The 15,390-nt window shown below is 32.7% G+C and overlaps 1 protein-coding gene and 1 long non-coding RNA gene across 2 annotated transcripts; one reads left to right on the top strand and one right to left on the bottom strand.

The window, feature by feature from the left end:
* Nucleotides 1-5,038, top strand: LOC109727673. Its single transcript, XR_002220810.1, has 3 exons — nt 1-160; nt 278-396; nt 4,593-5,038. It is a non-coding gene; the product is annotated as an uncharacterized LOC109727673 (long non-coding RNA).
* Nucleotides 8,953-12,157, bottom strand: LOC109727440. The gene is made up of 2 exons (XM_020257571.1): nt 11,640-12,157; nt 8,953-10,028 (listed from the first exon to the last, which is right to left on the bottom strand). The coding sequence occupies exons 1-2, from the start codon at nt 11,897-11,899 to the stop codon at nt 9,794-9,796; spliced, it is 495 nt and encodes a 164-aa protein (XP_020113160.1). The 5' UTR covers nt 11,900-12,157; the 3' UTR covers nt 8,953-9,793.

Below are 15,390 nucleotides of genomic sequence, written 5' to 3'. Positions count from 1 at the left end.
AAAAAAAAGAAAAAAAGAAAAAAAGAAAAAAGCGCATACTGAAAAAACAAGAAGACGCACGCTTGTTGAGTTCTTATTCCATTCGAGCCGCGATGGAGAAGAAACTCAGCCTCCTTCAAACGGTGGCGGCGGCGGGTGTCTTCTCCGCCGTCTCCTTCTGGTGAGCCCTCCCTCCCTCGCCTCTAGGGTTAGGGTTTCCCTTTTTCCTTTTTCCCTTTTTGTTTCTCCTCTAGGGTTTCGATTGTTAAATTATATACGATCGGGGAAACTCTCCCAGGTACGGGTTCATGTTCGGGAGAGAATCCGCGCGCAAGGAGCTCGGCGCGCTCATCGAGGAGCTCCGGCGCGGCAACGCGTCGTCCCCCGACGAAGCTCCTCATCGTAGCCCCTGAGCAGGTACGAGAGTGCCTGTTTGTGCCCTAGCTCTCCGCTCTTTACTCCTCTAAAGTATCTAGAATCTGAATTTCGTGCGTTTTCTACACTATTGACCTAATGATCAAAGCGTCATAAAAATTATAATTTTAAAGATCGTGGGGCGTTTACTCGTTTAACGGTGTACAAGAATCCAGATCAATCCAAATCAATTGAATTTTTATTAAAAAATTATTAAACTATTTAAAACGAGATTCTATAATAAATTTTTAAAGGATATTTATTTTGAACTGTTTATTTTTGCCTTTACTTGATAAACAAGAGAATAATATCAAAAAAAGCATGAAATTTGATTTCTAAATATTTCAAATGATATACATTATGTTCAACAGTGTAGAGTGTTGATTTGAAAGCTCCATCATTGAAAATAAGTCGGTAGCAACGGAGCTCATTTATTACCGATAGTATTTTAGTCCAACTAAATATATTTATATATATACCCCTTGACTAGTTAGAAGGCACTATATTTTACTTAAAAAAGCTATTTTGCCGTTTTCCGCCTCATTGCTCTCATAAAATTAGCAATAAAAAATATTTTGAAAGGAATCGAATTGATTTATTAATGAAAAGTAATAGAGCTTAATCTCCCCATCCTAATTGGTTGCCATTTCTAATTACGTTAAGGGCATAATAGTTATTATACTAAAATATGATGAGTTTTGACTAGTCCAGAAATATATTTATACATTTTTGAAGTTTGTAAGGATATATAAAATAATTATATTTAGAGGGTAAGTATGCAATATCTCCACTTTGCGGGGATATTTATGCTATTATTTCTTTTTTCTAATGGAAATTGGAGTTTGTCTTTTTTTAATTTCTATCACATATTTTTGGCAAATTTGTATGGAGATCCCCCCAAATACTACTCTCTAAACCTTCACTCATGTTTCATTTTAGTCCTTGAACTTTTAAGTTCAACATTTGGGATCCTAAGCTTCCAACAATGTTTTATTTTAGTCCCTAAACTTCCAAAATTTCATTCATTGTAGTCCTTGTCTTGGAGTAAAAGTTCTTACTTGTGCCTATAAGTTCAGACACTATAAATTCTGCTGACTGTTCACCCAATTGATACCTTTTAACAGTCTAATTGATAAAAAATGTTACTCAATGGATGGTAGAGTTGAAATATGTGATGAAATAAAGGATTGATAAATGCATAGTATATAAATATACAGATGCACTAGGTGTAGCCGATAGTTTGCCCTCAATTTATATGTATAGGGACTAAACTGAAACCTTTTAAAAGTTTAGGATCTCTAACATCGAAATTTAAAGTTCGAGGACTAAAATGAATCCTATGAGAAATTCGAGGACTAGTGGTGTAATTTACACAAGTATAGTCCATTTTGAAATAGCCCCCTCAACTTAAAAAGAAATCAAACATGATCCATCTTTTTGATTTGGGCATGAAAGAATGCAAAAGTTTAGAAAAGACTTCATGTAGCATATAACTGTAATATCTTTATGTTTCAAATTAACAAATTTCTTGAAATGACATTATGCTCTTCTGTCCATCAAGGCTTTGTTTGAAAGTCGGAACAAGTTATCCATTGAGAACTTATGTGATATGATGATTTTCTTGTGTAATTCTAAACTACTAGGTTGATGTTAGTTCCTTGGAAGGTCGCTGCATTCGTGATTGAATAATATACGAGGTGATTTATTTTGTTCCAAGAAAATGACTTGAAGGTTGAATATGGTAAGCCTTTCTAGAGATTTGATCATGCTGCTCATCTATCAATTACCAAAAGCTTCTTCAATTTTAAGTAAATCAAAGAGATATGCTGGACAAGATATCCATGCATCCAAATAGGCCCTAAGCTGAAATGCCCTTTTTTAAAAAGAACCCTCATATGCCCCTTATTTTGGTTATAAGTTATTTCGGAGGAAGTGTTTATGCGGCAAGCTATGCATGTTTGCTGCTATATTCACCAAGTAATTGGTTCTCTAATTAAACTCTCATGTATATAAACTTGAAATGAAGAGGATTAAGAAGAAAAGCCCATAAAAAGAACTTCTCTTTCAGAATACCTCTCTCTCTCTCGCGCACACGTGCGCGCGCGCACACACAAATGAGAACCACAAGAGAGAACTAGAGCTTGCTTGTTAGTGGTGGAATAAAAATATATGAGGCAGTACTTGGTTTCCAATTGTTCATAGCAAATTGAAATTCAATTTTGCACGCTCGAACCATCTTCAGTAGTGCTCAACCTTACAGAGGATAGAAGAATCGTTATGGGAAATGCCTTTTAATGCACCTTCATGTACATACTTCTAGGGCACCGAATTAAGTATTTGTTGTTTAGTAAACCAAGAATGATGAGAGTATTGAAGATAGGAACACTGAAATGACGCCATGACAAGCATTATTTGAGGAATACCACCTTGCTGTTTGTGTTTCGGATTAAAAGTGAATTATGGAATCATTGTTACGTCAAGGTAGTCAATGATTATATGGTAGCCATAGGTGTGTTATGGCCATTATGTTTATAGATTGGGGGTCCAAGCTGTTTATGGTATGGAGAGAATACAATAGAGTAGCCTATAGTAAGTGCTTAAGTAATCTAGTTCAGTATTATGATGCTAGTCCTCCAAAAGAAGAGCTAAGAAGTGTTTTTTTTTTTAAAAAAAACTAATCACTATTGGTTAGATATTGATAGTAATATGTATTGTCTTTTACCCATTTTCGCAATGCTTATGATCTTCCCATTTTGAAGTTCGTTACATACCCAGAAATCTTATGCCCTGTGCACCCAACTCATATGTCTTCTACCCATTTTGGCAAATGCTCATGATCTTCATGTTTTGACGTTTGTTATATAACCCAGAAATCTTATGCCCTGTACACCCGACACTGGGACTAACTGGGACTTCAACCTGCACCCTCGCCCATCCCACCCTGCCTTACCATTTGTCTTCCAGTGGTTTGCCCCTGTTACTTTATAGTCATGGCTTGATTTACTAGCAGTGTTGTTGTGAAGTGAAAGCTAATAATATTGTCGTGAAGTGTTTTCACAGAATTCTGTATCGAACTTTATATGTTTGGTTATACAAAAACCAACTGAATGAATTATGATTCCTTATAAATGGAGTGGAATGACCTTAACTATCTTTATCATACCTTCTGTTGATATGGTGGATTTAGGTTATCAGCGTCATGAGCTTTATTCTCAATATAAGGTGGGCAAACTGGCCGGTGCTACTATCTAAAGTCACTATATTTCTTTTACCGGCATGATGCCAACTAAAATGAATGTTTTCACTTCTCAGAACTAGAAGGTGTTTTTCTGTATACATCAATTACTTATTTTCTGTCATTTGCCGAGCATAAATCAAAGGTTTGCTATGTCATTTTATCAGAACTAGAAAGTCTTTTGCTGTGTACACCAATAGTTCTTTATGTCATTTTTCGAGCATATATCAAATGCTTGCTATGTCATTTTTAGTCCTGCTATACTTGCTAAAATGTAAACATATAAAACACATTCATCATTCATTAGTCATAATATTAATGAGGTTCTGGATTTAAGCTTTTGTTATTTGACCATTTTCTGGTTTGTAGCTTATATATTCTTGGGAGATCAGCATGTTCCTCAATTTAGAAGCTATGGTTACGTGATCTTATACTGTGACGTAACTAGCTAAATTTTAATTTCTTGTTTTGATCAGATTTTGGTGTTAATATATCGTTGGTAGTTAGTATTTGTCTGATATGAAATGACCTTATAAAGTAAGATTTCAGAGATTGTTGTCTTTCCTTCTTTACGACACACTTGAATTTAATTATTTCTTATGGTTTCCGTATTAGAAGCTCTTTGCTAGCTTGCAGAAACTCCAACTCTTTCGGTCAAATCTCTCTCCTCTTTACAAGGACTCATCCTTTCTGAAATTCTCTAAACCAGTTTATATGTCTCAACTAGATAAGTGATTCTTATATAGGAAGTTGTGTTAAGTAGGGAATGTAGTACTACAAATTTGGCAATAATTTTGTTCTCTAAGTTAGAATTTTAAAATTCATAAACTATGCATGCCTAATTACTTGTGCAGCTAGATATATCTGGAAACTATTGAGTTTAGCTTAGCTGTACAACTGATCTGTTTCTTTTCTTTTCTTTTCTTTTCTTTTATTTTTTTATGATTTTTCTCACCTGTTGCAGCTTTACAATTGCTTCTCTAAAGAAGACGGCCGACAAATTGAATGAATGGAAAGATCAATCCTGACGTCCTGTTGTGTGCGAGTCGTCAGCTGAAGCACAATCAACGGTATGGCTTGCTATTCTTTTATGGCTTGCTATTATCAATCTAGTTCCACGAGGCGATATCGGAAGCTCTTTACGATTATACATACTAATTGTTGCTTAGGAGATCACAGAGAATTTTGAAATCTTTCACATTGTTAATTCTCCAGTAGATTGTGTCAGATAACCTCAAGTTTATATCTACTCTCATCATTCGAAAGTAATCACATTGTTGAAGTTGCATATGGTGTTATATTTTTGTTTATGGTCGTTCCCAATCAGAGATTCAGAATTCAAGTCGTATCCTTTGGACAGTGTAGAAAGATATGTTAAAATAATAAAATGTCTTATTTTGGTGTGTGTTATCCTTTGACTTGCTAAATCCATAGTCACGGTTAAATAATGGGCTACAGGTGGACCCAATCAATAATTTCAGAGAAAATTGCCTATATACCCTAGTAAAATTCCTTTTTTTTTTTTTTTATCCGTTTGGTTCAAACATGTTCCTGAAAAGATTGTTTGTTTGTTTGTTTGTTTTTCTTATATACCCTATTTTGAGGGTTGTTTTTTTTTAAAGAATTTGGGTTTTTAGATGTGTAAATTTGTTGACAAATGTTTTTGAGGGGCATATATAAATATAGATTTTTTTTGTATTAAGCAGTATATAGGCAATTACCCCATAATTTACCTATTTGGGGTTAAGTGTTACTAGCTCGGTTCATGTATCAAGTGGTAAATAGAATATCAAAATACATATATATATATGTATAGTTGAGCTAGAATATTCTCAAAAGCACTAAGAAGGTGGTGTTTTTGAGTTTTTAACTATTGGATGGAAAGATGTAGGGTTGAGATGATGGTGGTAGGTGGAATAGTGTTTGATCCAAGGAGCATTAGTAATTAAGGAGTAGATCTGAGAGCTAGGAACTTAGAAGCACCAAGGGGTTGGTGCTTTTAAAAGTATTCTAGCTCAATTATATATATATATATATATATATATATATGATAGACGCTGTTATGCTATCAATAGCACCAAGTTGTTGGTGCTATTAGTTTTTTAGCACTTGGATTGAGAAATGTGCGGTTAGGATGATATGGGTCAAGAGTTGAGTGGGTGGTTGGTTAATAGTATAATTAACGGGTAAAAATAATCAAAGTAGTTAATCTTAACGGCAGAAAATTTGATAGCCACCAAGTGCTTGGTGCTATCGATAGCCATATAGGCCGGACATCTTGCCCCTCTCCTCTTTATATATATATTATATATATTATATATATATATATATTATATATAATATATATATATTATAATAGGCTGGAATACTATTAATAGTAAATGCTATTTTTGCTATCAAGTTTTTAACCCTTGGTATGAAAAATTGGTAGGGTCAGGATGATATAGGTCGGGTTATTAGTTGTGGTCCCCCTAGGGTTGAGTGGTCCCCACTGGATTATAGTATTTAATCAATGGTTAAAAATAATGAAAAGAGTTTGATCAAAGGCTAAAAATACTGTAGCAACAATGGGATTTTGCTGACTAATAGTAGCCCAGAACTCTCTATATATATATATAATATATATATTTATATATGTATTAAAGCTTACTATGATTTTGAAAGTATAAGGGCCGGTGCCTTCCGACTTTTTGGCACTTGATCGAAGATTGTAGAAATTAAGATGATAGTGGCTTCCTTTTAGAGATTGAATGGCTTATCGTAGAGGTAATAATATTAATCTAAGGGCGGTTTGGTTCGATTATGAAGATTATTAGGAATAAAAGATATTCGACAATCTTTTTCCTATTCATCCTATTACTAAGAATTGTAGAATTCCTGTGTTTTGGTTCGTTACGGTAATATTAATTAGCCATATTATTTAATATTACAAAAAATATACAATTTATTAATTATTTATTTATTAATTTTAGTAATGTTATCAAAAGTTTTCAACATCTTTTTAGAAAAAAGGAGAGAGTATAAATTATAGAGAGAGCATAATTAAAAAAAAATAAAAAATATAGTCGAAATTAGAGGGAGTGAGAGAGTTGAAATTTTAGAAAGAGAGAGAGAAAGAAAGCTTAGTTTAGAGAGAGAAAAAAAGTTGAATTTTAGAGAGAAAAATAAGTTTAGAGAGAGATAAGATTAGAGTGTAATGAAAAATAATATCAATTGGCCGGCGGGTAGGAAGAAAGAAAAAGGTTAGATATATTATGATTACCCCATTCCATTAATATGAGGATACCCATCCTCCCTCAAGGGAATGAGATTAGTACTTTGGGGTGAATCTTATTACCAAGTGAATCCAATATTACCAACTAGATTACTTAGTGCGTTTAGCCAAACACCGTCATATTTTTTTATTCCCATTGGATTATTAGGAATCTTTAAAAGATAGCGCGAACCAAACGCACCCTAAGAGTTAGAAATGATTAAAGAGATTGATTCAAAAGCCAAAAAATTGAAAGTATCAATTTTTTTATGTTCTCGAAAGTATTGTATTTTTACTCTCTCTCTCTACAGAGAGAGAGAGAGAGAGAGAGAGAGAGTTTAAATAATGTGAGAGAAAATAAATAACCCATTTGATTTTTCATTGATGGAGAATTTGGATTTTGATATAAAAGGAAAAAGAGAAAATAGTAGTGTAGTTCGCTCATCCAAGAACTATTAAAATTGTAGGATGACTGTTATGCAATGTAATTTGACTATGGAATTTTGTATAATTAGGGCTGCTTATAAAAGAGAAATAGAAATTAGCTTCTGATCGCACCCTCTTAAGCGGAGGGGCTTTAAGTGCTTATTTGGCCTTACTTTTGAAATAATTTTTTAACTCTCAAAAAATAGTAGTCATAAATTAAGTTTCATGGCGCTAAAAACTACTAGTATTCCTTTTCGCGGCTCTGCTCAAACCATGCGCATAGATCCTCCATCTTAGGATTGAGCCAATCTCTTTCAATTTCTAGTATTAGGGAAAAAAGAAAAAAGAAAAAATAAAAGGTTGATAAGACCATAGTTAGATAATTCGGATTCGGCAAAAATTCGGTACGAGTATAATTTGAAAAAAATTCGTCTTCTAATTTTTAAATTCATTAAAAAATACGGCTAAAAAACGGATTCGCCAATTATTCGGATACGTGATTTATATGGATATTATATGTTCATCGATTACAAATTCAGGATAAAAAATTCAGCTATTAAATTAAGTTTTTTTTCTCTCAAGATTTATGTTATTAGCATAAATATTCATATTTTTTAAGAATATAAAAATAAATAGCTACAAAATTAAGTTAATTAAGTAAAAAATTTGAAAAGACTTTTTTTTTTTTTTTTTTCTGTTTTTGGGTGAGGTGTTTAGAAAGGGGATTTTTTGGGATTTTTTCTGTTTTGGGCTAGCCGGCCCGCGAGGCATGTGAGCCGTGAGCTGCGACCGCGAGCCGCGAGCCGTGAGCGCGCGCGGGCGCTCGAGGCGCGCAGGCCTCGCGCGTGGGCCTCGCGGGCCTCGCGGGAGCGCGCGCGACGCGGGAGCGCACGTGGGCCGTGTTTTTTTGGCTCCGAATAATTCGGAGCGCGTATAATACGCGAATAAATCTTTTTTATCAAAAAATTGCATTTTTTCCGAATTTTTGGGAAAAATACGAATTCGGTCGTTTAATTCGTTTTTTTAAAAATTCGCGAATAAGTCACGAATAATTCGCGAATTTACTAACATAGGATAAGCCTAGTGTATGAAACTTGACATTCAGATGGCCTAAGTTGTAGGGTTGCAGACTTTTTTTATATTGTAAATTTGGCATTGCTAGTATAAATAAAGAAAAACTTCAAATACTATCTTTGTGATTTCGTACTTTCTCATTTTAGTATCATATGGTTTAAATTGTATCACTTTCGTACCAAATGGTTTTACTTTTTTTCTTTTATTATTCCCTCCACTATTTTGTTTCGTTAAATCAGCGATAAAGTTAAAATTAAAGAGTAGTAAAGTGAATATTCGATAAACTATAGGTGGAGTAACTGAAATTTTTTGTATATGATTTAACGAAAAGTTAACGGAGCAGCTGACCAAAAAAGAAAAATAAAACCACATGAAATTAAATTGATACACTTTAAACTATAGGATACTAAAGTGAGAAAGTGCGAAACCACATGAGTGGCATTTACAGTTTATCCTATAAATAATGAAGGTACGAAAAAGTGAGGTGCATAGTTAGAATGAAAATTTCTATGGCATGTAGTATAATTTGTTAGTATGTTCTTTGTCTGAGTTGACGCTGACATCCACAAAAGAACAAAGAAATTGAAGAACTTCCATAATCTGTTTTTATCAATCCATAAGATTCAGATGTAGAGAGAGATTCAGAGAATTCAAATTCACACCTCAACAACCATACAACATGCCATACACTACAACATGTAGCTTTTCTGTCGTTCTGCGAGTCCTCTTCCCCTCATACACGCATGCAGAATAAAACTGCAAAGAAGGGGAAAAAAGAAAAGCAAGAGAGAGAGAGAAAAAGGGTACATTGCGAGGTTTGCAATTCAAAAAGGGTTGTAATTTTATAACTGGGGAGTGTTTGGCCGTGCGGTTGTGCGCGCACGTGCAAAACCCCATATTTGAAAAAGCTCCGCGACGGGAGCATTTTCAAAAAGCTGCTCGTCGGCCGCAGCATGCGGACCGGACAACCGAAAAGGATGTCGCGCTGTAAACCCTACAGCAGCTTCAGATGAGGAGCTGCGGGGATTACAATTCCTTTTTGGTTGCATTATTCAGATCATAAATTAATTAAAAACTTACTATTTTACTCTCTCTCTCTATATATATAGTGTAGAGCTACTATACTATCGGAAGTATAGAGGATTCGGTACTTTCGATTTTTTAATCTTTGGATAAAAAATTCTACGGTTGGGATGATTACAGTCCCTTCCTAGAATTGAGTCGTACTTTTAGGGTTGAGTGGTCCCCATAAGGTAATAGTACTAATCCAAAGATTAAAAATGATTGGCCAAAAAATCGGAAGCATCAAATCCTCTATGTACTTTCCGATAGTATATATATATATATATATATATATATATATATATATATTTATTTATTTATTTATTTATTGGTGCATCCATGCGCATTTATCAAGCAACAAGAGGGGAACCACCTCTCATGTTGAGGATTGTTGGTCTCCTGCTAACATCCACCCTGCTGCTGCTGGTGCTGGTGCTGCTGTGGTTTACTGCGCAGTTTTTGTGTGCAGGAGAGGACAAGGGGAAGGAGGATTGGAGGCTTTGGCGGCGCGCGACGGTCTCGAGGGCTTCGTCCATCTCCATCTGCTCGTTCCGACACTCCTTGCTGCAGAACGGTGCGTTCCCTCTGCATGCGACATACGTCTATATATGTTAAACAGTGTGAAATAATTATTCTGTTTTTTTCTTGAAAAAAAAAAAAAAACTTAAGCTGCCAGAGAATGGTGATATTAACGGGTTGAATTTGGGATGGATTTTCAAAAATTCGAACCCGAATTCGACAACCGAATCCAAAGCTTGAACCTGAATTCAAAATTGACGTATTTTGGAAATTCATATCCAAAACTGAATCCAATCAAAAATTCGAAATCCGAACCAAAACTTGACGGGTTTTAAAATCCCATATCCATAACTGAACTCTACCAAAAACCAAACTCCTAAAACCCAAACCCGAATCGAAAACTCGAATAAGAAACAATCATTTTTCTTTACCATATTTCTAAACATAATATTTGAAAACTAAATTTTTAAAATAAAAATTCAAATTTAACATCAAATATTTATATATATTTATATAATATAAATCTATTCGGGTTCGGGTTCGGATCCGATGCAGACAAAATTCATACCTGAATTCGAATCTGTCTGATTTTCTTTTTTTACATCTATATTGAAAATTATATCCGCTTAGTATCAGAGAAACATGCGGATAAAATATTAGGTATCCATATCCATTAACATCCATAGTAAACAAAAACTCCCACAACTATACACGCAACAAAATTAGGTTTTCTTTTGTGATAGCAATCTAGCTTTGCAGGAGTTTTAATTCGTTTGCTATGAGTTCTTGGTAAACAAAATTTTTTTTTTCAGAATAATGCGTTCCACGTAACAATTATTCCATAAATATGCTTTTCATAGAGTAGTGCTACTACACTCTTATAAGTAAAGAGTTCTTCGTACTCATAAATTATTTTCGATGATAGGACATCTGAATCGATGATCCAAGTGGACATAAAATGAACCGTCAAAATCGAACGACGTCCTAAAAATGAACGATCGGATCCTTCAATTTAAGATCGGGATTATTGATCTTTATCTAGATAGTGAATAGAATTGATTTTAATAATTTTACACCGTTAAACTAGCCATTCGGCCGTTAAAAATTATCAATTTTGAGATCTTTTGATCGTAAGGTAAATGATGTTAAAAAATTATAAAATTTGATTTCTAAAAATTTTAAATGCTCTAGATAATGTTTAACATTATAGATCATCGATTCGGAAGCTGTATCATTGAAAATGACTTATGAGTACGAAGACGATCATACTCATAAGAGTATAGTAGCTGGACTCCTTTTAGTATATAGAAAATAGATATATCGAATAAAAATTTTCATGCATCAAAATATGCCAAGAGAAAACACGAAATATAATGATCGGATCCGCTAAAATTAGAAACTTATTAGGTCCAACCTACTGGTCCAAAATAATTGAACCCAATTAGATATAAGTATTAGTGGCATCGATCGTTATATTTGATATCAAAATCAAATTTAATTATCACCTCTAAGTGCCAGATAAATCTCATATCGTCCGGTGATTATTGACTAAGAAATTATTTAGACTTAGGTGTAAAAGCTAAAATCTCTAATAATAATAGTTGCGCCGATGATTTTGATTTAATAAGTTATTAGTGCTAGTGAGCTGAATCGTTATATATGGTCGAGTAATCAAACCTGTACATGAAGATATCTTTGTCCCCGGAAATATGCCTTTTGCAGAGAAAACAAGCATCAAGAAAATGGTGTTGTTGGCCATGAGAGGATAAGTTTTCGCCGTCACAGTTTCCATCGTCGTCGGAGAAGAAGAACCTCATCGACGGCCTCGCCTTCCTACAACTCTGGCCCCATCCCTTCTCCATGAGTTCGGGCATGTCGACCAAGCTCGACGGCGAAAATACAGGCAACGGGAGCGCGGCGGCGGCCGCAGAGTCCATGTTGTAGATCTAAGAGAGTGGTATACAAAGCATATATGTCCTTTTAGGATAACATACCATGGTATTGCTTGTTGTTGGTCATATAATAATTCTCCATAGTTTCTTTGGCCTTTGCTGTACGTAAGAGCATAGAGAGAGAGAGAGAGAGAGAGAGAGAGAGAGAGAGAGAGAGAGAGAGTTTGTGAGAGAGAGTTTGTGGAGAGGTTGGAGATATATTGGGAGGTTTAAGTTCACTGTGTGAGGGAGATAAGGGTGGAGTAAGTACTATATAAGTAGTAACATAAGAGAGAGAGAGAGAGAGAGAGAGAGAGAGAGAGTAGAAATTATTATTTGGACCTGGTCCATCATGAACTTAATTGTAAAGGTGTTTTATAACAGGAAAAATTGCACTTTTTGGTCCTGGAACTATGAGACTGGTGACATTTTAGTTTTTAAATTTTAATTAATTATAATTTTTGACTTAAATTTTTAAAATTATTGTAATCAGATTCTATAATTCAATTTAATTGACTAAATTTTTTTTTTTTTTTTAGAGATAGGTAGCACGCTACCCGTTTCACTTATTTCATTTAGAAATAAACTTAGCTAGAAATGTGAATCAACTAGGATTCGAATTTAGGACCTCGGGTATCAACCACCAAGCCCTTTACCACTTGCTTTAGGGACGGTCAGTTAATTGACTAAATATTGATATATCGTTAATGTAGAGATAAAATAATAGTGTTATAATTGATATTGTGCTAATAATTAAGATGATACATCAATTTTACATTAATGATTCATTAAAATTTAGTCAACTAAATTAGATTGTAAAATTTGATTGTAATAATTTTGAAAGTTCAAGTAACAAATTATAACAAATTAAATTTTGAGAACTAAAGCGTCACTTGCCTTATAGTTTGAAGACCAAACGTACAATTTATCCTTCATAATATCTAAAGTTTAATGTTTATTTTAATGTGAGAATAAAAGATCATGATATAAAGATTGAAGATTTAAATCTATTGTTAAAATTTAAAGCGAAACATAAGTTTATGATCGAAAGGGGTTGGAACCCTACAATCCTTCACCTTAGAGTTGAGCCAAATATTTTTAAATTTTAATATTACAGAAAAAAAAAAAGTTAATAACACTAGTTTCCAAACTTTTCAATAGTTGTTACGATACGACTAGTTTTCGAACTTTTGGCTAAGTTTTATTTTGGCTCTAAAACTTCTAAATTCGATCAAAATTTAAATACTCTAAATTTTAGGAATTGTTTCAGTTCAGTACCATGTGATTTTATTTTTCTCTTTTTGCCAGCCTCTCCGTTAACGCTTCGTTAAATCATATACAAAAAACTTCAGATACCCCACCTATAGTTTATCGAATATTCACTTTAATACCTTTTAGTTTTATCTTTGTCATTGATTTAACGAAAAAAATTAATGGAGGGGATAACAAAATAAAAAAAATAAAATCACAGGGTATGAAAGTGATATACTTTAAACCCCAAGATACTAAAGTGAGAAAGTGTGAAACCACAGGAATGGTATTTGAAGGTTTCCTTTTAATATATAATATTTGAAGTTTTGCAATTTTTCGATATTATTTATTTGTCCAATGACTAAAAAAAGCTCAAAATTAACCACCGAAAATAAATCCCTCACAAAAGTGAGAATACAACGTTAAAATTTTAGATCATAAATATCGATCTTACTTTACATATTATAGTAAATTTCCTGACAGAATTTTATCTAATATGAATATTTCTACACGGATAAACTTTTAAATGGCTCACATTAATCATTTAAATTATAAATTATGAGCTATTTCGATCACTAGTTAAATAATATTAAAAATTATAAAATTTATTTTAGAAAAACTTAATATCTGAAAAATCTAACCGTCGATTCGAATATTCTGTTGTCTAAAATAATTTATGGCTACTAAAACTTCCGTCCTTCTAAGAGCAATACATAGATTTCCCCATCTCTTCCTCTGTAGAGGGAGAGAGACTAAAAACCTCACAAAAGTGATAATACAATGCTAATAATATCTTGATCATAAATATCTATCTTACTTTTCATAGTATATAGAAAATTTTCTAACAAAATTTTATCCGATATAAATATTTCTATATGGATAAACTTTTAAATAGCTCACATCGTCCATTTAAATTATAAATTGTAAATCCTTTCAATTACTAGTTAAATAATATTAAAAAATTAAAAAAATTATTTTAGAGAAACTTTATATATGAAAGATCTAATTGTCGATTCGAATATTCCGTCGTGAGAATAATTTATGGCTACTAAAACTTCCTTGCTTCTAAAAGCAGGACAAAGATTTCCCCCTCTCTCTCTCTCTCTCTCTCTCTCGCTCTCTCTCTCTCTCTCTCTCTCTCTCTCTCTCTCGCTCTGTAGAGAGAGAGAGACTAAAAAGCTCACAAAAGTGATAATACAATGTTAATAATATCTTAGATCATAAATATCGATCTTACTTTTCATAGTATATAGAGAATTTTCTAACAAAATTTTATCCGATATAAATATTTCTATATAGATAAACTTTTAAATAGCTCACATCGTCCATTTAAATTATAAATTATGAGTCATTTTGATCACTAGTTAAATAATAGAAAAAAAATTAAAATTTATTTTAAAGAAACTTTATATCTGAAAGATCTAATCGTCCATTCGAATATTCTGTTGTCGTGAATAATTTATGGCTACTAAAACTTTCGTACTTCTAAAAGCAGTACAAAGATCTCTGCTGAAACTGTGGGTGGTGGCACAAAATGTGTCCAAATTGAAGCAGTTGGCCGGAAAGATCTGAGCACCTTCACCTCCCGAATCAAGTTTTCTAACTTTTTAAAGGAAATAAAGGAGGAAGTGGGCATAATAAATTCCATTAAATATCACATCAATCAATCCCTTTCTACACTATCGGCACCTGTACTTCAAAATAGAAGAGAAATTAGAATAAAAATAGGAACAAAAATGGACAGAAATGAAAAAAACAGAATAGTAAAATTGTCCAGTATGTTTGGTTTAGAATAACAATCCAAATAAAAATTCACAAAATAATTAAAATAAAATTAACCTTAAAATATAAAAATAATTTAAAATTTAGTTCGCAACTCAAAATATAGAATTTTATAATTTAAATTCAAACTGAAAATTAAATATTAAAAATTTGCATCAAAATTTTGAAATGATGTCAAAATTTTAAATATATTTTTTTGAAAAAAATTAAAATTTGAAATCGAGTGGATATTTCAAAATATAAAACTAAATTCCAGTTTATTCAAATTCAATACAATTTAAATTTCAATTTGAATCCGTAAAATTTATTTTAAATTTTAAATAAATTTAAATATCATTTTAAACTTGAAATTGAATTTTAATTTAAATTGAAATTCGTAAATTAGATTTAAAATGCTTGATTGAATTTTAGTTTTTAATTCAAGTTCAAATTAAAATTTAAAATTATAAATTTAATTTCTAAAT

The sequence above is a fragment of the Ananas comosus genome, linkage group 22 (assembly GCF_001540865.1).
Source record: "Ananas comosus cultivar F153 linkage group 22, ASM154086v1, whole genome shotgun sequence".
NCBI lineage: Eukaryota > Viridiplantae > Streptophyta > Magnoliopsida > Poales > Bromeliaceae > Ananas > Ananas comosus.
This window is presented reverse-complemented; position numbering and strand designations above follow the sequence as displayed.

What these genes read in the sequence shown, in the direction of transcription:
- LOC109727440 (XM_020257571.1), bottom strand. Translation starts at nt 11,899, where the DNA reads ATGGACTCTGCGGCCGCCGCCGCGCTCCCGTTGCCTGTATTTTCGCCG. An exon ending in AAAGATATCTTCATGTACAG is followed by an intron (nt 10,029 to 11,639) that starts GTTTGATTACTC and finishes TGTCGCATGCAG; the next exon opens with AGGGAACGCACCGTTCTGCA.